This window comes from Gallinula chloropus (genome assembly GCF_964237585.1).
Source record: "Gallinula chloropus genome assembly, chromosome: 29".
In the NCBI taxonomy this organism is placed as follows: domain Eukaryota; kingdom Metazoa; phylum Chordata; class Aves; order Gruiformes; family Rallidae; genus Gallinula; species Gallinula chloropus.
The window spans coordinates 41,611-66,190 of NC_140114.1; the positions used below are offsets into that span (position 1 = coordinate 41,611).

Consider the following 24,580-nt stretch of genomic DNA (forward strand, 5'->3'; position numbering starts at 1 on the left):
GTGGGGGGAACTGGGCAGGGTGCTGCTTTCCTACCGCATCCCCTCCCACTGCGGGCAGCACCCAAAACCCCGCCAGAAATACCCCCCCTCTGCCCAGGTGAAGCGGGACCCCGCATCAGCCAGGCCAGGGGGGCGCTGAAGAGACCCCTAAACCTGCGATCCCTCCCCCACCCACCGTGAGCCTCAGCAGCGGCTTCAGTTCCCCATCCCCCCTCCCCCTTCTCTTATTTACACGAAGGTTCGGGGAAGTCGAAGCAGCTTCTGCGAAAAGCCCTCGGCAGCCGAGAGGAAGAGGAAGCCGCTGCTTTATCGGCCTCGAGCCAGGCGTTATCAGTTGGGGGGTGCTTGTGGCTTCCAGGAAGCACCACCAGCTTCGACTTCCCCCCCACCCCCCCAAAACACCTTTGCATGTTTCCATGGCAAAGGCCCAGCTTTGCATGAGGGTTCTGCTGCACCCCAGGAGACCAAACAGCCCCAAAATAGCCTGTAGAGTCACAGCATCAAGAGATTTAACCCCCACACACACCAAAACCCACCCAACCAAGCCCCCATTTTGCACTATCTGCAGAGCAAGGCTGAGCCCCCACCTCGTTTTGGGGGGCAAGGGCCTCTCCAGCACCTCAGGAAGCTGTTGCTTGGCTGGGGTTAGGGCTTGAGAAGCCACACGGCTGGAGCCACAACTAGTTCGGGTTTTTTGGGGGGTGGGAAGTGCTTTGCTACTCAAGGAGGGGGGATTTTTCCAGCCCAAGGTTCCCCCCAAGCAGAGCTGGTGCTGGCAGGAGGAAGCTGTTCAAACACATCTTGCACGTAACTGGGCTGCACCCTCCGTCCTCAGGGTGCAGGAATTGAAACTTTGGGGGGGTTACAGGGCAGGGAGTGGTTTGGCCAAGCTGGGTCCACCCAAAAAAGCCTCCTCAGCAACTGTAACACCCCAACAGACGCCAAGACACTTCAGGGTACCACAAGAAAAGCTGTTGCTGGAGCATGTGAGGTGCCTCATGGACTCTCCCCACCCACATATTCAGGGAAGGAAAAGAGCATCTCAAACCAGAGCAGGTCTGGGGAGCCCCAACAGCTGACACACAAGACACCCAGAGCAGTTTTCCACAGCCCACAGAGGCTTTCTAATAAGCAGGAGGCTGTGGGGTGCCCCACGGGCAGCACATCCGTGCAAACAGGCCCCCCAGCAGCAGAGCAGAGGCATTTAGCACGTCAGCATTTCATTACAGGAAGCAGCAAGTTTCATACCAGAGGACTGAGAACAAGGGAGATTTATTGACAAAACTAAGTGCCTGTTCAGCAAACAAAAGGGCCTGACTGCAGCACCATCCTTCAGCTCTCAACTTGGGTTTCCATCAGGCATCACTTGGGCTGCAGGTCAAGCACCAGGGCCAAGGATGTTCCTCACTGTGTCCCGGAGTGGAGCTCACAGAGACCCAACAGATCCACAGCTGGAGGGCAAGAGAAGTGCTGCAAGCCCACCAAGAAGCAGTGCTACCAGCTGGAGACCAAGGCCAAAGCCCAGGGTCGACACTGAAGGAGTTGCACAAGCTGCAGATGTGAGCTGATGAGTTTTATTCTGCTCCAGAGCACTTACATTCAAAACATCAGCTTTGTCTGACTCATGGCTTAGAGGATCCAGATGGAAGGAGGACAAGGAAGCAACCTGGATCAGCCTCCATAGCTGCTAGAAGGGCCCAGGATAACCAGAAATAATAAAAAAGGATTAAAATAAACAGAAACATCAACTGTTGCCAGCAAGCTGCAGGCACAATGAAGAGTCCATCAGGTCAAGGATGCTTGGACACTGCCTAGCAACACTGGCTCAAGTACACGAGCAAAAGGCTTGTGTGGAGTCAAGGCAAGAGAAGGCTTTGCCACAAAAACCACTCTCTATCACCCCAGGAATGAAGCACAACCACTCCCATCAGCAGTTCTACCACATTCAAACAAATAAAAAAAAAAATCCCTCCTTTTTGTCTCTTTAGCTCTGTAAAAATGTACATATTCTACAGATTTATAGATATTTACAGCTTCTCTACAGCCTCCCCAACCCCATGGGGGGGGGGTTTGGTTTTACACATACCAATGCACTCCCTATTTTTAAACTGCCTGTGTGGGGTGAATCGCAGCAGCGTAGCTGTGATCAGCCAGACAGGCTGATGTGGCCACAGCACAGCTGGCTGTGGTTCCCACCCCAAGCCCCACCTCACCATGCAGCCCCCCAAAGGTTGTCCTGTCTGGTTGGTGCCTTGGATGAAGCCCTGCTTGAAGGGAAGGGGTCACATAGGTCTCCAGTGCCCCCATGTAGGATGAGGGGGGTCGTATCTCAGCTGCTGGCACAGCTCTACTGCTTCCAGAGGCTTGCAGAGCCTGAAGGTCTCCTCAACCAGCACACCTGGGGGAAGGCACAAGCTCACACAACACACAGCCTGCAATGTTTCTGCTCCAACAGAAAAGCCACAAGTTTAGGCAGGACACCAGCAGCAGAAGACGCTATTTCCAGAAACCCACAACCCCCAAAAAACATCTGCTCCACACACACACACACAGCTGCTGTGCCAAGCCCAGGAGGCTTCAGTCCAGACAAGAGCTGCTGGTGCTCCCTGACTTGCTGCTGAGCAGATCGGTTCCCTCCAGGGTAGAGCTGAAGCACAGTCAGCTTGACCTTTCAGTCACTGTCCTCTTGAAAGCAGCAGAACGCCAAATTCTTCCACTTTCTGTTCCCAAAGCAATAAAATCCTCCTGGGTACCCACAATCTGACCTTCCTTAGGAAAGGATTGCTGAGGGGATGGCCTAGATATTCTCCTTGGGTCACTCAAGTCCAGCTTCGTGAGGAGCTTCACAGGAGGAAGCGACCAGCTCCCTGGCCCCGCAGAGCCAGTCCACCCTGTCCCTCTGCAGCTCTGCCCTGGCTCACCGGATCATGTAGGCCAAGCTTGCTCCCAGTCCAGCCACGCCTGCAAACGCCATCAGGATGTTTCTGATGCTGCCTTCCAGGTCCTCAACTCGAAAGAAATCCACAAAGCCCTCCTAGGAGAAAGAAGGAGACGTCATTTCCTTGACAGGCACCTTTTTCCTTCACAGCAGGAAGCCTTTTTTTCCTTCCCCCTGGCAAAGCCTGCCCAGCACATCCACTGCAGGCACCCCCCCAGAATCTCTACAGCCACAGCCCGCCCTGCAGAGGTGGCAATCATGAGCCAGCACCAAAGCAGCTGAGAGGCAGCTTCAAGCAAGCTCAGCACACTCAGGATTGAGTCAGCTTTGGGAATGCTGCCCCCTTCCACAGTGGTGGGGGCACATCACTGGGTCAGGGCTGCTTCAGGCCAGCTCGGGGCTCCAGAGCTAGATGCTTCAGCCTGTGGTTTTAACTGGAGCAGTGAGTCATCTGTGTGCTTTGCTGACACACAGAGTTGTCAGTGAGCAGGTCACAGAAATAGGAAGATATCGGATTGTTCTGCAAAGCTCAGTGTGTTTTAGGACAGTGACTCACCCAGCCTCCCTGGCTCATTAACCACTCGCGCTTCGACGAGACAAGCGCGTCTGTGATGATCCCAGCCAGGGAGCTGATGCACTTCTCCTGGTTTATGCTCTTCAGGTGCTTTGCAACAAAGGCACCAAAGGAGATGAGGGTCACCACTCGACCCCAGTTCGTTACTCCATCGCTGAACACGTGGGCAGCCACTTCACACACCGACCGCAGATCCTCCTCTTTCTGGATGTCCAGCTTGCGAAGCATCCCTGCGAGAGAAACAGCCCACAGTGCCACCACTGAGAAGACACAGCCCCTATGCTCTAGGTGTGAAAGCTCTCAGGGTCACTGCCAAGCAGCTTGTTATGGCTGAACGTCCAGCAGTAGCTCCCAAACCAAAGGAGCCAGGACTGAAAGACATAGCTGGCCTGAAAGCTCCCCAGGCAGCTCACAAGCTGGAGAGCAAGAACCTGCCTGCTTCCACAGAGGGCTTTCAGCTGGGCCAGAGAAACCCATTTCTAGTTCTTTCCTCCCTCCCTTACCTCACAAGGGCTTTTAAGCCCCACCACATCAGAGCCACAGCACAGAAGTCAGTTTGCAGCCCGGTGCAGAGCCCTGCCCCTCCCTACGGCAGAGCACGGTCACCTCCAGCCACAGCAGATGCATCACTGTTTAGCTGATTGTTTTTAGTGACTGGAACAGAGCTACCCAGCCTGACCTGCAGTGCCCCGTCATGAGCACACAAACAACAAGCCCTTTGGAAACTGAAAGGCTTTGCTTCTTGTTGCTCAGGCTAACAAGAAGCCTTCCTGAAGCCAGGTTCTTCCCTGCCCACACGAAGGTAACCGTCCCTAGAAGCCTCAAGGCACCAACACCAGCTCAGCTGGGATGAATATTCCTCCCCCAGTGCAGCTCCTTCAACAAGCACATCCATGGATTTGCTCAGGGTAACCAAACCCACCCCACCCCAGCCTTTTGCACTGGCACAGCTGGGACACAGAAACTGAAGGGGTTTTTGTATTAAAACCCCAAAAAACTGGGACATGATCCTGCAAGAAAGAAAAGCCATGGGAGAAGATGCAGGCACTACTTTTCTATGCCAGGCACCATCCTGATCTGGAATGGGACGTAGAACACCAAAAGCAGTCCCAGCATGAGCCCCACCAACCCCACAGCTCAGGCCAACCCCAAACCAGCTCATTTTGGCATTATATGAAGCCAGGTCTCTCTTCCAGCCCATTCCCAGGACACTCTGCAGTAAGCACCTCTGCTCAGCACAGGCAGCAGGGTTCAAGCCTCTGCGGTTACATTCTACAGCTCATCAGAAGAGGGTTAAATACACTAAAACAGCTACACCCTGAGCACACTGGCCAGGAGAATTGCCCCCTAGGAACTCCCAATTCCACTCAGTATGTGGCTGTGAGGAGTTCAAACTCCTGAGCTCAGTAATCTTTGCCCTTATTTGCTCACAGTCACACTGGAGCAGAGCAGGAGGCGAGGAGGAACTGGGGGCTAATCTGTAACTAGATTATCTCCTCTGCACAGGCTCCCAGCGGTTCTTCCACCTCCCAAAGCGAGCAAAGTTCAGTTTCATTTTTCGTCCCTTCTCAGCCGCTTTTAACTCTCTCGAAACCAGTTCGGGACCGAGCGGAGAGCTCGGCGCCCTCCCCCCAAACCCACGCAAGCCTCCTGCATCGGTGGGGGCCGGGCGGCTGCCCGGCAGGGACCGGGACAAGCCCGGGAGGCTCACAGAGCGGGGAGAGGGGCCGCAGGACCCTCAGGGGGCCCTGCCACGCAGCACCCCGCCCTCACAGAGCAGCACCCCGTCCTCACAGGGTCCTGCGGCCCCTCTCAGGCCCCCCACGCCCCTCTCCTCCCGCCTGAGGAGCCCCCCAGGCACCGCCCCCCGCCCCGCTCCCCACACCCACGGTAAAGAACCGCCCGTCACCCACCCTGAAAGGCGCGCTCGTGCTTCTGCATGACGCCCCCGCCGACCCTGCGCAGCGTCTCCAGCGCCTTCTCCATCACGGCGTCTCCGGAGCCGCCGGGCCGGCCGGGCCCGCCCGACAGCCCCGGGAACAGCTTTTTGGAGCCGGGCTCGGCTTCTCCCGCCGCTTCCCGAAGGTAGCGGCCGATCAGCTCCAGGGAATCCTGCCGCAAGGCGTCGGGCAGCTCCGGCGGCGTCCCGGGCAGCGAGTCCCCCGCCGGGCCCCGCTCGGGGTCGGGCTCGCAGCCGTCCAGCTCCTCCTCCGGCCTCCACAAGGCGCCCGGCCGCGCCGCGGGGGACAGCGCCGCGCGGGGGGCCGCGCCGCAGCCAATGGCGGCTCGAGGGGCCGCGGCCGAGCCAATCAAGGCGCGGGGTCCCTCCGGGCGACCGCCGGCGGCCCAGAGCCCGGCGGAGCCAATCAGGGCCCGAGTCACCTCCGCCGTGGTGGGGGCAGCGCCGGGGGTCGCGGGGGTCGTCGGCGGCGGCGCCTCCCCCGGCGGGGCCGGGACCAGGGCCGGGTCGCCGCCGCAGCAGAGATTGAAGCCGATAACGGCGTTCCGCTTCACGGCGAACATGGCGGCCAGCGCGACCCGGCGGCGAGCGACGAGGGCGGGAGCGGCGCTGCCGCGTATATGGAGGCGGCCAGGAAAGGGCGGGGCGCGGGGGCGGGGCCAGCCCGCGCCGGTTCCGCTTCCGGCCCCGCGTCCGGCCCCGGCCCGCCGGGTAACGGCCGCGGGGGACGGAGGCCGCGGGGGGACACGCGCCCCGCGCCGGGCGGCGGCTCTTGGGGCGGAGAAGGGCCGAGGAGGCGCCGCCTGCGCCGACCCCTCTCGGGACCCCCGGCCGCACCCCGTGGCGGCGCGGGGCGCCTCCCCCGCAGGGCGCTGCGCTGCCCCGGGGCGCAGCCGGGCCCCGCTCCCCGCAGCAGCGTTTGCCGCGTCTCTCCCCGCCCCGGCCGCACGAAGCATCCCCCCCCCCCCCCCAGCAGCGCTGCGATGGCAGACGGAGGGAGGCCGGAGACGCTGCCGGGGTCGCTGGGAAGCTGGGCGAGGGTGACGCGCCCTGAGAACGGGAGCCCTGTGACCAGCTCCGAGAGCCCCACGCAAGGACACAGAGCGGGGGGAGCCCCTCTGCTCTGGAGCCAGGCTGGGAGAGCTGGGCTGGCTCGGCCTGGAGAAGAGAAGCTGCTTGTGGGGAGAGCTCTGAGCCCCTTCCTGTCCCTTGAGGGGCTCCAGGAGAGCTGGAGAGGGGCTGGTGCCCAGGGCAGGGAGGGCCAGGCCCAGGGGAACGGTTCTAAACTAAAAGAGGAGAGATTCAAACTAACGATAAGGAAGAAATGTTTCACACCAACGGTGGTGAGGCCCTGGCACAGGCTGCCCAGAGCAGCTGTGGGTGCCCTTCTCCCTGGAAATACTCAAAGCCTGGTTGGATGGGCCTTGGGGCACCCCAGGCTGGCAGAGGGTGTCCCTGCCCATAGCAGGGAGCGTGGGCTAGATGGTTTTCAGGGTCCCTTCCAACCCAAACTATTCTGTGGTTCTGTGCTGCTTCCCACCAGCTCAGCATTTTATTTGGTTCTACCCAGTTAAAGCCCCTCAGACCTTCAGCTTACCTGGACCCTCATGGAACGGTCTCACACTGCCAGCCACTGGTGGGTCACCTCACCTCTCTCCGTGACCCAAAGCCTCCTCGTGTCCCCCAGCGCTGTGAGGAATGTGGTGCCACAAACCTGGGCAGCTCCCCGTGTCCTTGGGGCTGCAGGCAGGACCTGGCTGGGGTGGGGGTGTGGAAGGGCTGGAGGGTTCCTCTAGATGCCAAACCTGTTCCATCATCACCAGGGACACCCCAGGAGTACTTTGGCCGGCTTCCATCACCTCAATCCTGGTCTCAACCTGCTCCACCCTTGGGACCTTTTTCTGCCTCATCAGACCCAAGACCCTGGAAATGGGGGTTTGTGGCCCCCAAGATTACCCCCCTTACCCCCTCTGAGGCTGAAGAGGGTTTCCCTGCGGGCACCAAGGGGGTGGCCAGCCCAGGGGTGCAGGCTGGGGCTGCTCCATCCCAAGGCCCCACGGCAGCAGAGCCCTCAAGTCACCCAGCCCTGGCACCTCAAGAGATGACAGCAGCCCCAAGTCACCCAGCCCAGGCATCACAGTGTCACCCAACTGAGACCGTGACACCAGGGACATGCTGGGCCGGGGTCTGTGTTGGGAAAAGGGGGGGATCTAGTCGTGTGTCGTCCCCCCCCAGCACTGCTGAACCCCAACAGCTCTGCAAAAGACCCATGAAACTCCCCCCCCCCCCCCCCCCCCCCCCAGCCCTGACAGCAGGGGCTGGGGCACAGGCAGTCCCAGAGCCTCCAGATTTGGGGACAAAATGCCTGATACAGGGGGAAAACACCATCACAGCCCCTCAAATGAGTCTGTCTGCTCCAGGGAGGCGGCATGGACACAGGGAGCTGCCCCTATGAAGGTGGTGGCCCTCTCCAGTCAGCATCTTTGGGGACAGAAACCACAGCAACCCCCCCGTTATGGTCCTGAGCATCGCTGTGCACCCGCAGGACCAGCAAAGGAGGAAGCTGTAGTGAACACTCTGCTCGGCACAGCCCCATCCTGAGAGCTCTGAGTGCTCCTGCCCCAGATACCACAACAAACAGGGACGGGCATCCACCCCAGGTGCCCTTTTACCCGCTTTCCCAGCTCCTTCCCCAGGCTGAGAGAGCGACTGGGCGCACTGGGGTCCAGCAAGATGAAACCCAGCCCCCTCAAACACCCTTCCTGTGGCCCCAAGGAATGTGTCCTTGCAGATTCTTGGCAGCAGGAGCAATAACAGAGGCAAACTCAGCTCAGCTTGGGGCAGAGCCAGGCACATACTTCCCCAGCAGTGCCAAGCTTCAGAGCACAAACAAACACAGGCACATACTTGGCACCCAGCTGGAACAGCGAGTCCCTGTGCAAACACCCAGCCCCAGCCCTCGCTGCTGGGTGGGCATTTTTGGGGGGTGGGGGGGTGGGAGGGAGCAGAGGGAGGGGTGGCAGAGTCATCACGTAGCCCCAGGGAAGGGTCAGTGGGTTTGAAGAACAACAGTCCGCCCGGTGACACCATCAGCTGGGTTGTAAAACTCTGGGGAGGGAAGGTGTGACGTCAGAGCCGACAGCCTTGGAGACTCGGGGGTGGGGGGTGGGGGTGGGGGGGTGGGGAGAGGATGCCTCTGTAGGGCAGCCCTGGCCCATGGGGAGGGCACCAGAAGCCCCGGCCCCACTGCAGAGAGGGCAGCAGGGTTGGCTTTGGGATAGAATCCCCCTCTGCCCTGCGCCCCCCCACAGCTGTGAGCCAAGGGGGCTGCTGGCCCCAGTCAGCCCCACGTCTCCCCCAGCCCACGCACAGCCCATGTGTCCCGTGGCCCCACCAGTGGGGGGACAGCCCTGTGGAAACCCCACAGACCCGCTGCTGGGGGTCAGCTCTGCCTACACCCAGGGGTGACCCCCACCTACACCCCACAGCTTCACTGCTGGGGGACAGCCCCACGTAGCCCCCGCACAACCCACAGCAGAGGGTGCACGCTGGTCACATGTTTGGGGCGTGGGGGGTGTTGCGCAGCAACAGCTGAAACCCTGGAGGAGGAAGAGGAGGAGGAAGACAGGGCAGGGACTCGGGAACAGCTCTGCCAAGGGGCTCTCTCCACATCTCATTCCCCCGGGGGCACAGGAGCAGGGAGACACCTGCCTCTCCCCTGCTGCAACGACACCCTGTGTCAGCTCAGATCCCTCCTGCCCCATTCCACCCCACAGCTGGGCTCTGCTCGAGCTGCTCCAGGTCCCTCAGACACCACAGTCGGTGCCAAACATCGTCTCTCCTTCTGCCAGCTCATCCACCAGCTCCGAGGGCACCAAGCTCCCAGCCCCAGCCCTGGGGAGGCAGAAGATGCGGGGCAGCTCCCTCCGCACCCCCTCCAGCCACACTCCAGCAGCGCCGCAGAGCGCGTCACCCACCCCCGCAGCACCTCCTCAGCTCCGGAGGCGGGATGGAAATCGCCACGTTCCTTCCTACCCTTGTTTGGAGCGGCTCTCGTGGCTCATCCTGTGTCGTCACAATCACCCCCCCCCTCGTATTTCCGGAAAAACCGGGAAAGCTGCGGTTCGGAAGGCTGTCCCCCTCCCCCCCCCCCCCCCCCCGCCACCCCCAGCACAGGGACAGCCCCCAGCTGCAACGCCCCTTATTTCCCCCTTGGCTGTTCAAACCCAAACAAGCCCCGAGCAGATGGGTCCAGGAAGAGGTGAAGGTGTACAAAAAACCAGCTATATTTTTATATAGGATCCAGTATATTTACAAGCGGGACAGGCAGCGGGACACGCGGGGGGGCTGCAGGGCACAGCCCGGCCAGGACACGGGGATGGGCAGCACAGACCCCATCCCGCTGCGCTCCTGGTCCGACGGGAAACCCCCATCCTGGGTGGTCTCCCCGAGACCGGCTACGGCTGGCCGGGCCCCGGTTTGCTCCGAGGCAGAGGCCAAGGGGGCAGCACACCCTCGGCAAACACTCGTGAGGCTCCTGCCAGCAGCGGGAAGGTGCTGGGAGCCAAACGGCTTCTCGGGAACGCCCGACCCAGCCAGCCAGGAGCAGCCGAGCCCACGCACAGCAGCAGCCTCTGCGCTGCCCCCCGGCCCCAGCTTCTGCTCATCTGGGAATCCCAGAGAAACAAACCCAAACCAAACCAAACCCTGGGTCTGTTTGCCTCTGAACCCAGCCCGAGCCAGGCAGGCTCAGCACTGCCCTGGCTCCGCCGCGTTAGGGTGGGAGGCACGAGGAGGGACTGTGCAGGTGATTCTGCAGGCTGCAGCCAGCACAGCAACTCCTCTTCCCAGGCCTGGAAAAAAAGGAACAGGCAAGGAAAAAGGAGGAAAAAAGGGGAGAAAGGAAAAGAGCACTCCAGTCCTGGGGGCCTGGCGCTGTCAGCACGGGCTCCCACGCTCCTCTCCCCACAAGCACCACGCTGTCCCTGGTGCTCTTCCCTTTGCAGGGTGCTGACTCCCAGCTCCCTCCCTCCAGAGATCAGCTCCTCCAGCTCCCACGGGTCCCACTGGCTGCTGCCAGCCCCCACTTTGCCATCACTGACATTTGGGACGAGGCAGCAGCTGGGGGGCTCTGCCTGCCTGCGCTCTCCTGTGCCCCCAGCGCTCTGCTGGTGGTGGGATTCAGCTCACCCACCACCTTCTGCCTTCCCAGCAGCCATTCCTCACCTTCACCATGGCAGAGAGCCCAGAACTGACTGGGGAGGGGGGAAGAGACCATCCCCAAGCCCTCTGGGGCAGCCACAAGCCTCACAAGGCACCTCTCCCCCACAGCCATACTGGGGTGCAGCTGTGTTGGGGCTCTACCCCCAAAACCAGCAAGTGCCTCACTGCAGCTCCGAGCCACGAGGACTTTCTAACGCTGCCCAGCCCGTCCCACAGCCACATCATTCACCCCCACAAGCTGCTCTGCAAGCAGGGGACAGATCCCAGCCTGCTCAGCCCAGCAACGCAGCCAAGTAATGGTTTTTGTTGCCTATCAGCTGATTTCTGCGTTCAGAAGCTCCAATGCACACACCTAAATCACCTTCCAGATCACATATCACACCTCTGGCCCAGCCAGTTCTTCCTCTACAGCCTGAAAAGCCTCCACATGCCACAGTTCTGAGCTCTCCCTTCCTACCCTGTGCCAAGTGAACAGCAAGTGAGTCCTCTGAGCACCTTCCTGCTGCTCCCAGGGAGAGCAGCTCGACTCTCCCAGCTCCAAGGCAGCACTCTGGTGGCTCTGCAAGCAAGGATGGTCTCAAACAGCGTGAAAACCAAGGCAGCAAACCCAAAGGAACAGCCCCATCAAGTCTCCCTGCACTCCCACAGGGCTACTGCTGCTTCTTGTTTGCCTTCTTGATTTTGCTGTGTGTAAATACTCAAAGGACTACGTGGGTTCTGGTGCTCCCATCCCTATGGTACAGTGAAGTTACATCCATTTAAGCCAAAAAGGAAAAGATAATAGGAACCCCCCCCAGCCTCTGAGCACAGACTACCCTGCCAGCTTGCTGGTTACAAGCGAGGATTTCCTCTGTGGGAGGTCCTGTGGTGTGGGGATGTGATCTCCTGTCACCAGGTTTTTGTCTGGCCCCGTGGTTGGCAGCTGCTTGTTCTTCATCTTGGCCTTGGCCATGTTGTAGTCACCAGAATCGAAGTATTTTTGCTGCAGGAAGGAGAGGAATTGGGGTTACTCTGACTGGCAGTGGCGGGGGGACGACATCACAGAGAGACAGACACACAGACACAGGTATGATGCTTTAAGGAGCTTTGGGGGTCCCTCAAAATCAGGTCATAAAGGTATCACCCAACTCAGGGGGCCTTTCGCACCCACCCACCGACCCAGAGGGACCCAGCTTTGCCCGCAGCAGCTGCTGGCCTGACTCCAGACACTGGGTGTGTTTCCTCCCTTTGACCCCACTACAGGCTGAGCTTTTACTGCCTGGGGTGGCACCTGCTGAGCAAGGGCTGGGCTTGTCCTGCTCCCTGCTCACACCACGCTCAGGGTGCCGGGGGGTCAGTCCCAGGAGGAGCACAGCCCTGCCAGCAGACCCTTCAGGCAGAGGTTTGGTTACAGGGGCAGAGCCACAGGACATCTGCTGATGGGACTTTGCTCTGGTCTGGTGAACAGACGAGCTGCTGTGACTGAGGCTGGATTTTCTCTCTGGGGAGCGCAGCCTGCCCAGTGCCGAGTCCTCTGCTGGACCATCCAGGCTCCCAACAGCCAAAAGGATGGAGAAAAATGCCTCAAAGGGCATTCTGCTCCCTTTGCTGTGGGACTCTCTGCTCCTACACCCCCAGAGCAGCACAGGGAAGGGCTGAGCACCACAGCAGAGCTCGTGCCAGCACTCCAAGCAGGGATTTGCTGGGCACAAGGAGCTCTGAAGAGCCCAGTTCTGCCCCAGTGCCCCCAGTGAGCTCAGTCCTGATAAAAACCCCTTCCCAGCCGCAGCACTGAGCCACCAAACAACCCTCCTGTCTGTGCTCACTGCAGGAGCACCTAAAAGAGTCCCAGGGATGGGATCAACACCAGGAGCAAGTGCACACAGGGCAGGGCCAGGAGCTGTCACTGGGAGCTGAAGGGGAAGTGGCAGGAGGGGACTGAACCCGGCGTGACAGGGACATCGTGTGTTCAGAGCTGGGGAAGGCAGGAAGCTGCCCACAGCTCAGCAGGGATGTGGCTCTGCTGCACCAGCCTCCACAGGGAAGAGACCCAGCAGGGAGAACCCAAACAGGCTGCAGACAGCTCAGAGAGGGGTTTCACTGCAGTTCCAGGGAGCACAGGCAGAGGGTTGGCTTTTCACACTGGTACCAGCCATGGAGACACAGCCAAGGGACTCAGGGGAGTTCTCTGTGCCCTCTGCACCAGCCCAGGACCCAGACTGGAGAGGAAACACCTCAGGCCTGACCCCAAGGGACCACAGCCCCGAGCTGGGCTGAGGGGGTTTCATCACAGAACCTTTGGATCTCCTGAGCTGGATGGGACCTGTAAGGCCCCTGGAGTCCCACTCCCAGCTCCACACAGGCCCAGCCCAGTCAGAGCTGCACTGAGCCCATTGTCCAGATGCCTCCTGCCCTCAGCCCAGCTCAGGGCTGTGACCCCTTCCCTGGGGAGCCCAGGACAGCACCTGACCCCCCCTCTCAGCACAGAACCTCTTCTCGACACCCAGCCTGACCCTCCCCTGGTGCAGCTTCACGCCGTCCCCTCGGGTTCTGTCCCTGGTCCCCAAAGAGAGGAGAGAGATCAGCACTGCTCCCCTCAGCAGGAAGCCACAGCCCCCCTGAGCTCTGCCCTCAGCCTCCTCTTCTCCAGGCTGGACAACCCCAGGGTCTCCAGCCTCTCCTCATGAGCCTTCCCCATCCTTGGTGCCTCCTCTGGACACTCCATGCCCCAAGTAGCCTGACAGGCTGTTAGGCACCAGATGACTTTTACCTGGCAGAGCTCCCACAGAACAACCCCACTTTGGTACAAACACATCTCTTTTTTCCTCCTTTTGGGTGAATAAAATGCAGTTTCTTTGTCTCCAGACCGGGCCTTTCAGGACAGGGTGGGACCATCGCTGAGGGAGACACACACAGGCAGCTGTGAGGTGGCAGCTTCTGGGTTCTGACAGGTATTAACCCTCCTGCTCGAGCACAGCAGCTCCTGCTGCTTCAGCCTCGTGCCCACTGGCACGTCCAGCCCAGGCACTTAAAGCAGCCTGTCCCATGGGATCAACCAGCTCTTTGGCCTAAGGAATTCTGATGGGATTCCTCTGGCCTGGTCAGAGCTCAGCTGCCTGTGCCACAGAGGGAGGAGAGAACATGGACAAGCCACAGCTGAGAGAAATACCCCTTTCTGCAGTCTCTTCATGAGGAAGTCGGAGCCTCCAGGCTTCTGGCCTAGGTTGGGGTATTTGGCCTTCAGTTTGGCCTCTTCTGCTCTCTCAGGGGTGACAGTTTCTTTCTCTTGTGTGTCCTGAAAAACAGAGAGGGCTGGGAAGCCCCTCAGCAAAAACACCCCCCCCATGACGCCGTAACGCAGCAGAGTACCCAAACCCCAACCCAGCTCTGAACCCCCTGTCCTGGGAAAGGGGATTCAGCCCCCGGGCTCCGCTCTGGGACACAGACCCCCCGGCAGTGCTGCCTCCAGCTCGGGGATCCCCAGGACAAGGGGGACATGGAGCTGTGGGAGCCAGTCCAGAGGAGCCCATGGAGAGGATGTGAGGGCTGGATGGAGCCCCTCTGCTCTGGAGCCAGGCTGGGAGAGCTGGGCTGGCTCGGCCTGGAGAAGAGAAGCTGCTTGTGGGGAGAGCTCTGAGCCCCTTCCTGGCCCCTGAGGGGCTCCAGGAGAGCTGGAGAGGGGCTGGTGCCCAGGGCAGGGAGGGCCAGGCCCAGGGGAACGGCCTTCAGCTGCAGGAGGGGGATGGAGAGGGGCTCGGAGGCAGGAATCCTTCCTGGGGAGGGGGGAGGCCTGGCACAGGGTGCCCAGAGAAGCTGGGGCTGTCCCTGGATCCCTGGCAGGGCTCAAGGCCGGGCTGGGATGGGGCTGGGGGCACCCTGGGGTGGTGGGGGGTGTCCCTGCCCGTGGCAGGGGTGGAACTAGATGATCTCTGAGGTCCCTTCCAACCCAAAGCACTCAATGGCTCCATGAGGCACTGAAGCCTGGCCATTCTCCTCTGCATCCAACTGCCAGGACTTCCCTTCCCAGCTGGCCAGGAGTGGAGGGAGAGCCCGTGAGCCCCAGGCTGGGAAGCTCTGCTGATGCTGCAGGAGGTTTCCAACAGGAGAGACAAAGCAAACCAGACCTTAACAGCAGCTCCCAACAGCCCCAACTGGGACAACTGGAGCTGGGAGCACAAGGTGCAGGCTCAGCGCAACCCCCTCGGAGCCCCAACTGCGCAGGTTCCTCCTCACCCCCCATCCGTGGGGGGTGCTCAGGGGAGGGAAGTGAGGAGCAGAGGAAGGTGCTGAGAGACTCATCAGCTGCTGCGTGCTGCAGGGCCTCACCCACACACAGCCTGGGGGAGCCATTCCTACCCATCTCCATGGCAGCCACAGCCAGCACGCCCCAGGCCCAGCAGCTGAAGCTCTGATCCCCACAGATCAGCCAAGTCTCCTTCCTCCCTGTGCAAACAGCCCTGTCCCCATCCCCCCGTCCCTCCTGTACTGCCTGGGGTGCAGCTGCTGCACCCTGATGCTCACCCACCTCATGGGCACCACTTCTCCTGCAGCACCCACCGGAGCCAACGCTGTGACAGCAGCTGGTGACACCCGCCAGCAGATCAGGGAGTCACACAATAGCCAGGGCTGGAAGGGACCATCAAGCTCCAACCCCCCACCATGGGCAGGGACACCTCTCCCCATCCCAGGCTGCTCCAGGCCCTGTCCAACCCGGCCTTGAACACCCCCAGAGAGGGATTATCCACCACTTCCCTGGGCAACCTGCTCCAGTGATCTACCAGCCTTGTAGTGACGAATTCCTTCTCAATATCCAATCTAAATCTATCCCCTTCTGGTTTAAAACTATCCCCCCTCATCCTGTCACTCCAGGTCTTTCTAAAAAGTCCCTCCCCAGCTTTCCTGTAGGTCCCTTCAGGTACCGGAAGGTGCTGTAAGGTCCCCCTGGAGCCTCCTCTTCTCTTCTCCAGGCTGAACCAGCCCAACTCTCTCAGCCTGTCTCTAGGAGAGCTGCTTGGATCGTTCTTGTGGCCTCCTCTGGGCCCACCCCAGCAGGACCACGTCCTCCTTGTGCTGAGGGCTCCAGAGCTGGACACGGCGCTGCCGGTGGGGTGTCCCCAGCGCAGAGGGGCCGATCGCCCCCAGGCCCTCCGGCCACACTCGCTGCGGAGCAGCCAGGCCAGGGCTGTGTCTGGGGCTGGACGCGCAGTCAGCTCCCGGCCAGCCTCCCACCCAGCCCGGGATGACCGGAACCGCCCCGGGCCCCCCGCGGCGGGGGAACTCCCCTCCCCCTCCCCCTCCCGCCCGCCCCGGGCCCAGCGGCCTCTCCCGGCCGCGGGACCCCGGCGGCTCCTCCTGCCCCCGCGGGCCGAGGAGGGAACCAGGGCTGGGGGCCACAGCCACCGGCGGGGCCTCCCGCAGCGCCCCCCCGCCCCCATCCCCATCCCCATCCCCGGCACCCCGCAGGCCCCCGCACCCTCCCGCGCCCGAGGTATCCCACCAGCCCTGCCGGAAGTCCAACCCCTCACCAGCCCCACAGCCAATGAGGGACCAGCCTTCGTCAGAAAGACAAGGGAAGGAACCAATCCGCGCACAAGGCTGCGAAGAGCGATGTGCCGCCGAGCCAATAGGAGCTTGGCCAGGCTCGCCTCAGCGTTCCCCACCTGTTTCTCCTGCCCGTTCCTCTCGGCGCGGCCGCCGGTAGCGGGAGGGGCCGCCATGGCTGGAGGCGGCCTCAGCTCTCCTCGCCCCGCGCTCCCGCCGATCCCGCCGGCCCCACGCTCTGCTCCAAAATGGCCGCCACCGCCCCCCGGCGTCTCAACGCCCTGACAGACAGGCGGCTGTCCAATGAACGGCGGAAGTCACCCGCGGTGACGTCACACCTGACCAACCGGCGCCCGTGGAACGGCCAACCCAGCCGGAGCGGCTGCCGGCCAATGGGAAGCCAAGCAGGGCCGTGTGGGCGGGCCTCCGCGGGCGGGAGGCGGGGCCAGCAGCGCGCTCCCCCCGCCCCCGGCAGGACCGGCACCGGCACCGGTACCCCGGGAGCTCCAGCCGCGGCCCCGCGGAACGGGGGGGGGGGGGGGGGGGGGGGCGGACGGGCCGGGCCAGGCCGCAGCGGGTCCCGGAGCGGTGGCAGCCGGCTGGCGGCCCCGGCCAGCGCTGAGAACGGCGAGGTGGCGGCGCCGGTGCCGCCGGACGCAGCTGAGGAGGCGGGACTGCAGCGGGGAGAGGCCTTTACCGCGCGGCACGGAGAACGCGACCCCCGCCCCGGGACAGCCCCGTGCGCCGCGGCGCCGCCCACAGGCCAGGCGGGGCCTGCGGAGGGACCACCGGCCGCTCCGCAGCCCCGGGGGTGCCGGGGTTGGGCTCGGCCAGGCTCCGGGCCCGGCGCACGGGGAGGGGAGGGCGGAGCTGCTCCCCCCCCCCCCCCGGAGGCACCAGGGCGGGGCTCACACTGCCCGGCTCTCACCTTCCCCCTGCCGGGAAGGGAGTATGAGAGGAGCCCCCCAGGCCTCCCCCCCCCCGGAGCCGAGCGCAGCCCCTGCCCCAGGAACGCAGCCCCCGGCTTCACAGCGCAGGGCTGCAGCTCCCCCAGCCCCGTTCAGGGCCTCTCAGGACTTGTTGAAAGCTGCCAGCACGGCCCAGATCATCTCGGCGCCCTGGGCCTTGGCAGCTTCCACCTCGGGGTCCAGATCCAGGAGGTCCTTGGTCCTGTTCATGGCCACGTCGTACTTGTCGTCCGCCAGGCTGGCGAACACGTTCTCCAGCACGTCTGAAGAGTGGGCCAGCACCAGGAGAGCCAGAGTCCTGCGGTCCATGCGCTGGGGGCTGTTCACCCACCTCTCCAGCACGCTCTCCTGGAGCTTCTTCACCAAGCGCTGCTTCTCGGTGGCGTTGCTGACGGGGTGGGTGGTCATGTCGAAGAGCAGGAAGTTCTGCTTCTCCGTGGTGAGGATGCCCTTCTCCACCAGGGCCTTGGCGATGCGCTCACGCACGTTCCTCAGCTGGTATTGCAGCTTGAAGGGGTTCCAGGTCTCCCCTGAAGAAGAGGAGACCTTGTTCAACCCCGGGGCAGTGATGCCTTTGCCAACAAAGCCCACCATCCAGAATGTTTCCAGCCCAGGACCCTCTTCCTGCCCTCGGCTGGACTCTCACCCACTTCTCCCATCAACCCAAACTGGCAAAGCAGCCACAAGCACAGCAGATTCCTTTGGAAAGCCTCTTCTACCCAGGATTCTGGACTCCAGACTCACTGAAAACTCAGCATGGAAAAAGAGGCACCAGGAGCGAGGTCCAAATCTACTGAGCTCCCAAGAAGTGCCCCAGAAAGCTCTTCTCTGCCCCCACATTCAGCCTTCCCCTGTTCTGCTGTCAGCATTCTGCCCCACACGGGGGTGGGCAGGCTGTGCAGAGGGGACAGGCGACAGGGATGGAGCCCCAAGGGAGCTGGGGAGATGGCGTCTCTAACTGGAGTCCCTAGCTGGGGTCCCTAGCTGGCCCTACCAGTGAGCAGCTCTATCCAGGTCTGCACGGTTTCTGCAGACTCCGTGGCCTTCATGTGCCGGAGGGTCTCATCCAGCAGGACGTCACCAGTTGGGGCATCTGACTTCAGGAGCACCTGGCAGGGCAAAGCAGACACACGGTGTGCAGCTGGATGCAGACCTGCCCCCTTCCCGAGGGCAAAGCTCGCCCCCACTGGGGGTGGAGCCCCAAAACCTGGTGAGGTCCCATCCTGCCTCCCAGGGCACCTTCACCTTCCTGTCCAGCAGCCTCTTCTTCCTGATGGAGAGTGGCTCCAGGTGGATGCGGCCGCGCAGAGCCAGCTCGATGAGGATGCCGCCCCTCAGGCCTGAGGAGATGCAGTCATTCCAGAAGGAGGTGTAGCCCTGGGAGGGAGAGAGAGGATGGAGAACGGAGATGGGGCAGGGCAGCTCTGCCAAGGCCCTCGCTCAGCTGACTCTCCAGGCTCTGCCTCCCCAGCCAAAAAGGCCTTTCCCCTCCCAGGTGAAAAGTCCCCAGCAGCCACAACCAGCCCCCTCCCTGCCCCAAACCTCCCTGTAAACATTGAACAATGGAGGCCGTGCCCTTCCTGCTGCACCCACAGCCAGCTGGCACACCCCAGCGCTGCCTGGGTGGCTGCACCCATCCCTGCACCGTAAAACAACACTGCTGAGGAGGAGGAGGAAAGTGGGTCCTTGTCCCCACAAGCCACAGGACAGAGCTGCTGCTGGGGGCTGCACCCAGCACACGAGCTCTGCTCCTCCACAGCACCTGCTCCTGAGGGAAATGGGAGGTAAAATCCACTCTTCTCCTTGGAGAAAGTCCCCTCCAGCTCCAGGAGTGCCCTGAGAGTCATCAGCTGTATGAAGAAATCGCCCATCAGGCCCAGGAAGAATTTTCTTGCCACCCACAGCACCATCTCCTGGGGCACAGGCTCCCACCCCACAGGGCACAAGAGCTTCCCCAGCCCCTTGCCTGCCCCCCCCAAACTCAAACCTGCCCCGATTTCCAGTCAAGGGATGAAGGATGGGGTGGTACATCCCATCTCTTCCCCCCTCTCTCCCCAGTCTGCAGCACAACTGTCAGGGTCTGCTGCTGACCCCATCTGCTTGTTCCACACCCTGCCCCAAGCCCTGTCCTCTGAACCTGCCACAGGATGGGGTCCTCACCCCACAGAAAAACACGACCCACGAGGAACCAGCAACGGGACGGGGGGTGTGTGGTCCAGAGAAGATGGAGAGAATAGGATAAGGGAGGGGGAAGGGGGTCAGACACGTAAAAGGCAGCAGCAAAAACGAAGGCAATGGCCAGGTCCCACTTCCACTGCTCCTGGGACAGAGCCCTTGGCTACAATTGTAGCCAGAGAGATTGGAGCTGACACTGGGAAGAAATCAATGTCTGGATGAGAAAGCCCAAGAAAGGTTTGTCCCTGGAGGAAGGGGGCAGGGAAGGGGAGTCTCCATCCCTTGAGGTGTAAGAACATTCAACTGATGCTTCTCTGGAGAGAGCTGACTTCGCTTTGAAGCTACGGGACAGCCAAGCTGGCCTCTGCATTCCCTCCTCCCACTCATCCGTTACCCCCTAATTACGCCAAAGCCCGACCGTTCTGGCCCAAGCACTGCTGCTGGGCTGCAGCCCCTGGGGTCAGGAGACAGGGAGAGGCTCGTCCAGGCAGCAGGAACGCGGGAGGCACTGATGTCTGGGACGGCCCCAAGGATGGGTGAGCCGAGCAGGATGCAGAGTCAAAGGTGCTCCCTGGGAGAGGGACACCCAGGCCCCAGAAACGCTACAGCCCCGTCCTAACTCCCTTCTGGTTCCTTTTCATCTCCCTCTGGAGGGAGTGGGGGGATGGAAGGAAAAGGTGGATCCAACAGCTACCAGGGAACAGCAGACAAAGCACAGAACCTTCGGATCTCCTGAGCTGGATGGGACCTGTAAGGCCCCTGGAGTCCCACTCCCAGCTCCACACAGGCCCAGCCCAGTCAGAGCTGCACTGAGCCCATTGTCCAGATGCCTCCTGCCCTCAGCCCAGCTCAGGGCTGTGACCCCTTCCCTGGGGAGCCCAGGGCAGCACCTGACCCCCCCTCTCAGCACAGAACCTCTTCCCGACACCCAGCCTGACCCTCCCCTGGTGCAGCTTCACGCCGTCCCCTCGGGTTCTGTCCCTGGTCCCCAAAGAGAGGAGAGAGATCAGCACTGCTCCCCTCAGCAGGAAGCCACAGCCCCCCTGAGCTCTGCCCTCAGCCTCCTCTTCTCCAGGCTGGACAACCCCAGGGCCTCCAGCCTTGGACAAAGCAACCCAACAAGCCCCTTCTGAAGCCAACAGAGAACACACAACCCTTCTTACAGAAGTTGAGTAACCTCATCTGTTTATCCAGCACATCTGGCTGTCAGGTCGCTTCAGCTTGTGCAGCACAGAGAACCATAAAAGAAATTAAGACCTTTATTTGCTTTCTTCATTTCCTTGTGAGGAAAGACAAAGCAACCTTTCATCCCTGACCTGCTGCTTTCCCTCCGTGGGAGATGCGGTGTTTTCTGCACATGCCCTTTGGGAACACAATCTCCAGGAAAGGGTGTGGAGATGAGAGGAAAGATTTGATTCCCTGGGCTGGAAGGCACGGCACTGAGAAAGTTTTAAGGCATCTGAAATCAAGTTGAAGACTCCTGGGTTACTTTTGGTTTCCTGGAAGCAGACTGGTTACAAACACCAGGTTGGTGTGCAACCAGTGGGCAGTGATACTTCAAATAATGAAATTACACCATCAGCTCATTGGATTTGGCTGAAATTGCTTTGCTTTCTCTTTTTTTTTTCCAATCATTGAACCAGGAGTGAACAACAGAGCTAGGAAAACCCAATGCCTGTGAGCTTCTGGTCTTCCATGTGAGACAGAGGAATGTGGAAGGGCTGGATGGGAGGGGGAGAAGAAAAAAAGAGGAGAAAAGCTGACAAGGTTTGGGTTTTTTTAAAGTCTGTTGTGTTCTCCTAACTTCCTGATGGCTGAAGAACCATCCCCAGGAATACATTAACCAAGCAAGAACACTAAACACCATCCAGGAAGAAAGCAGATCGTGCTCTGCTCCTGGGCTGCTCTCAAATATTTGCTCCAAAATGATTTGCATGATGTTTTCTTTACGGCCCTGCTCTCCTGTCACTTCCTATTCAGCTCAGCAAGTCTCCCAGGCCTTATCTGGGTGCCTTTAAGCAGACAGCCACCATGCTCTGCCACTCACACAGCCCCCAGCAGCTCTCCTGTGCTGGACCTGGGAGCGTGGTCCACGTCAGCAGCCACAGCCTGAGCTATGGGAGAGCAAGGCACAGGCTCTGACTAACCCAGCAGGACCCACAGGGATAAAACAAACCTCACAGGGGATTAATTTCAACCCAGAGAAACAGAAGAGGAGAAGGTGGCCCATCTAACCCAGCTCTGACAAACAGTGTCTCCTCTACTCTCACAGGAAGGTGTTTGTAGAGCTCAAAACCCCTTGTTTAAGGCTTTCCTCACCCCAAGAAACACCTCAAGCAGCTCATTACCTTCCCCTAGTCTCAATTTCCCCCTTTGTCTGACAGGAACAGCAGCACTGGATTCCCCCAGAGAGATGAAGCCAAGGCACACCAACGTCACAGCTCAGAGAACTCAAGGCCCTGTGTCTTCTCCTCTCCCCACAGCTCTTCTAGGCAGAGTTGAGAAACAAGTTCCTCCAGGCTGATAAGCACAAAGCAATTCAGTTTGACCCAGGGTCCCTTTCCGGGCAGGGAACAGCCCCCTGCAAACAACAGGCTGTGAAGTTCGGCCTCTGCTGCCAAGGGAAGCCAGGAAACCAGCACACGTAGGTGAGATGAGTGCCCAGTGAAGGGATTCTCACCCAGCTCCACTCTCCTCCAGCCTGGAGCCGTGTGACACCGTTCCTGCCCGGCCAGGGAAGTTACCAGCCTGAAAGAGAGATGTGGCTCCTGCTGCCTTTGGTATTGCTGTGTTTAAACCCGTCCTGCACCTGCTTTTGACTCCCAGACCGGCTTGCCTTCTCCCACCTTGCCCTCTCCTCCCAGAAACCCAACCCTGCTGCTTTTCACATCGATTTTAATGAAGGGGAAACAGTGCTCAGAGCATCCCTGTGCCTCAGCTGATGGTTTCAGACAGGAACACGTATTCGGGCTAGAAAGAGGAGTTAGGAGACCAGGCTCCTTCTAACTCTGACCCCAGCAAAGACCAAACCCACCTTTGGTCTGCAAGCACGAGTCACACAACACCACAGGGGACCCCTTGCCTCCAGCCGTGGTCCCCACGGTGGGACAACACTCACAAGCAGTCTCCACGCTCAGTTGAAGCTACAAAGGTCGTTTGTGCTCAGCAGGCTGGTTTTAGTGAAGAGGCTTCAGAGGAACTTGTCAGACCCCTCCTGCTGCTGAGAGCACTCACCTCCAGGTACCTGCCTTACCTCTTTGTCCTTCAGGCCCAGCAGCAACACCTCCTCCATGAGCGTGAGGCGGATATCTTTGGAGTCATCAGGATTGTCATCCTTCAGGTCTCTGTCTGCAGCCACATCTTCCTCTCCGTCAGGCTTCCTGTCCGAGTTCCTTCCCAGCTCAGCGCGGCGTCCCCGGTGCGTCAGCGTGGTCATCTCCCCCTCCAGCTGGACACACAGAGAGCTGAGATCTGCCCCGTTTCCAGAGCGATGGACTCAGGCAGTGCAAAGCCCCAGAGCTCCAGGAAGGTGCAAGCCAGGGGCAAGAGACACCCAGCCCTTCTCCCCAAGGATTCTTTGCCTACCCAGGATGACAGCACGTCACTCACAACCATCTTCCAGTGACATGCTCGAGGAGATGATCAGGAGAGGGGGAAACTGAGGCAACAGCCCAGTCCTGCTCCACTGGACCTCCTGTGCCGAGCTCCCACACCCGGATGGGACTGGGGACACCCCAGCAGAGCCCGGGGGCAGCACGAAGCTCTCCCCTCGCCCCGCACAACCCACCTGCGCCCGTTACCTCAGCGCAGCGGCCAACGAGCCCGTGTCCGCGCTCCGCCCCCCCCGCCCCCCCCCCCAAGGCTGCCAACCCCAACCTCCCCTCGAGCACCCGGCAGCCGGACCCCGCAGCTTTCCTACCGCCAAACGCGCCGCGCAGGAGCCGCCGACAGCCCCCCCGCCGCGGAGCCCCGATCGTACCCCGGCCCGGAGGGTCCTTCCCGGCCCTTCCCCCGCGGCTCAACTTGGGGAGCGCGGAGAGGAAAAGCTTCCTGGTGGGCCGGGGGAGGGCGGGAGCGGAGCGGCGGCTTCCTGGGCTCCGGTCACTCCCGGCAAATAGGAACCCGCTCGGCCGGGGGCCTCCAATGAGCGCGGCCAGGGGCCGGGGTGGGATCTCGATCTCCCTCCTCCTCCTCCTCCCGGGGAGGAAGGCGGCGCCGCGTTCCCCGAGGCGGCAGAACGGGGCGTTCCGGGGCCGCAGAGGCCCGGGCGCCGGGTCAGCGCACCGGCCCGGGGGCGGGGGGAAGGTGAGGTTAGTTCGCAGGTGACACCAGACGGGGAGGAGCTGCCGCCTGCGCTGGGGGCGGAGAAGCCGCGCAGAGAGACCCGGGCGGAGCGGAGAGCCGGGCGGCAGCAGCAGCAGCAGCAGCAGCAGCGAGAGGTTTCACGGGCAGGACCCGCATTCTGACCCCGGGAAGGGGCGACGCCAGCTGCGCATCCAGCCGGCCGCGCCGAGAGGGGTTTGGGGACCGGGGTGACAGCGGGGTACCCCTGAGCCGGTGGTGTGCCCAGGCAGCAGGGACAAACCGCGTGCTGGGGGGCAGCCAGCACGGGAGGGACAGGGAGGGGATGGTCCTGGGGGCAGGTTTGGGACACGGAGCTATTGGAGTGAGCAGAGGAGGCACAAGGGATTGGGAAGGCTCACGAGGAGAGGCTGAAGGCCCTGGGGTTGTCCAGCCTGGAGAAGAGGAGGCTGAGGGCAGAGCCCAGGGGTCACAGCCCTGAGCTGGGCTGAGGGCAAGAACCATCTGGACAATGGGCTCAGTGCCACCTCTGACTGGGCTGTGTGGAGCTGGGAGTGGGACTCCAGGGGCCTTACAGGTCCCATCCAGCTCAGGAGATCCAAAGGTTCTATGACCAAGGCAGTTGCACAGCCCCACTCACCCACCACCACAGTGGGTCAAAGCCATCCAGCCCGCCCAGCCTGCACTACCACCCCTACAGCAAAGAACTCCACAGCACCAACTGTTAACATTGAACCAAGGAACAATGGAAAGAGCATTGAACATTTCAGTCAAAACCACAGAAAAAACATTCAGCAGTTCCCACCTAAAGGCTCCATGCCACACACAGCCAGACAGATCCACTCCAACTCTGTTACAGCACAGGAAAAGTTAACATTTTTTGTTAGAAAAATAAACAGAACTGTGTCCAACTTGTGCAG

At 61.1% G+C, this 24,580-nt stretch overlaps 3 protein-coding genes across 6 annotated transcripts; all 3 read right to left on the minus strand.

Annotated features, from left to right (window-relative positions):
• Positions 1 to 1,253: 1,253 nt before the first annotated feature.
• MCL1 (MCL1 apoptosis regulator, BCL2 family member) lies at positions 1,254 to 6,044 on the minus strand. Of its 2 annotated transcripts, XR_014617899.1 has the most exons (4): positions 5,426 to 6,044; positions 3,495 to 3,742; positions 1,598 to 3,034; positions 1,254 to 1,451 (listed from the first exon to the last, which is right to left on the minus strand). XR_014617899.1 is itself a non-coding variant. In XM_084276586.1 (3 exons), exons 1-3 carry the CDS (start codon positions 6,033 to 6,035, stop codon positions 2,918 to 2,920), a joined length of 975 nt encoding a protein of 324 aa, XP_084132712.1. In that variant the 5' UTR covers positions 6,036 to 6,044; the 3' UTR covers positions 1,254 to 2,917. The 2 variants fall into 2 exon arrangements, 1 of the variants encoding a protein (XP_084132712.1); XM_084276586.1 differs by having other exon boundaries at positions 1,254 to 3,034.
• Positions 6,045 to 11,410: 5,366 nt separating this feature from the next.
• ENSA (endosulfine alpha) lies at positions 11,411 to 16,451 on the minus strand. The gene is made up of 3 exons (XM_084276781.1): positions 16,335 to 16,451; positions 13,844 to 13,969; positions 11,411 to 11,677 (listed from the first exon to the last, which is right to left on the minus strand). The coding sequence occupies exons 1-3, from the start codon at positions 16,389 to 16,391 to the stop codon at positions 11,507 to 11,509; spliced, it is 354 nt and encodes a 117-aa protein (XP_084132907.1). The 5' UTR covers positions 16,392 to 16,451; the 3' UTR covers positions 11,411 to 11,506.
• Positions 16,452 to 16,781: 330 nt separating this feature from the next.
• On the minus strand, positions 16,782 to 23,439 carry GOLPH3L (golgi phosphoprotein 3 like). Of its 3 annotated transcripts, none has more exons than XM_084276873.1 (5): positions 23,338 to 23,439; positions 22,612 to 22,806; positions 18,429 to 18,560; positions 18,178 to 18,292; positions 16,782 to 17,713 (listed from the first exon to the last, which is right to left on the minus strand). In XM_084276873.1, the coding sequence occupies exons 2-5, from the start codon at positions 22,792 to 22,794 to the stop codon at positions 17,286 to 17,288; spliced, it is 858 nt and encodes a 285-aa protein (XP_084132999.1). In that variant the 5' UTR covers positions 22,795 to 22,806; positions 23,338 to 23,439; the 3' UTR covers positions 16,782 to 17,285. The 3 variants fall into 3 exon arrangements, with proteins under 3 accessions (XP_084132999.1, XP_084132997.1, XP_084132998.1); XM_084276871.1 differs by having other exon boundaries at positions 23,278 to 23,385; XM_084276872.1 differs by lacking the exon at positions 23,338 to 23,439 and having other exon boundaries at positions 22,612 to 23,114.
• Positions 23,440 to 24,580: the final 1,141 nt, after the last annotated feature.

Coding starts and splice junctions, on each gene's coding strand:
- MCL1 (XM_084276586.1), bottom strand. CDS start 6,035: ATGTTCGCCGTGAAGCGGAACGCCGTTATCGGCTTCAATCTCTGCTGC. Junction 3,743..5,425: donor GCACGAGCGCGCCTTTCAGG/GTGGGTGACGGG, acceptor TTTCTCTCGCAG/GGATGCTTCGCAAGCTGGAC. Junction 3,035..3,494: donor TAATGAGCCAGGGAGGCTGG/GTGAGTCACTGT, acceptor TCTTTCTCCTAG/GAGGGCTTTGTGGATTTCTT.
- ENSA (XM_084276781.1), bottom strand. CDS start 16,391: ATGGCGGCCCCTCCCGCTACCGGCGGCCGCGCCGAGAGGAACGGGCAG. Junction 13,970..16,334: donor GGAACGGGCAGGAGAAACAG/GTGGGGAACGCT, acceptor TCTGTTTTTCAG/GACACACAAGAGAAAGAAAC. Junction 11,678..13,843: donor TGAAGAGACTGCAGAAAGGG/GTATTTCTCTCA, acceptor TCCTTCCTGCAG/CAAAAATACTTCGATTCTGG.
- GOLPH3L (XM_084276873.1), bottom strand. CDS start 22,794: ATGACCACGCTGACGCACCGGGGACGCCGCGCTGAGCTGGGAAGGAAC. Junction 18,293..18,428: donor AGAGGCTGCTGGACAGGAAG/GTGAAGGTGCCC, acceptor TTGCCCTGCCAG/GTGCTCCTGAAGTCAGATGC. Junction 17,714..18,177: donor CTGGATAGAGCTGCTCACTG/GTAGGGCCAGCT, acceptor CCTCTTCTTCAG/GGGAGACCTGGAACCCCTTC.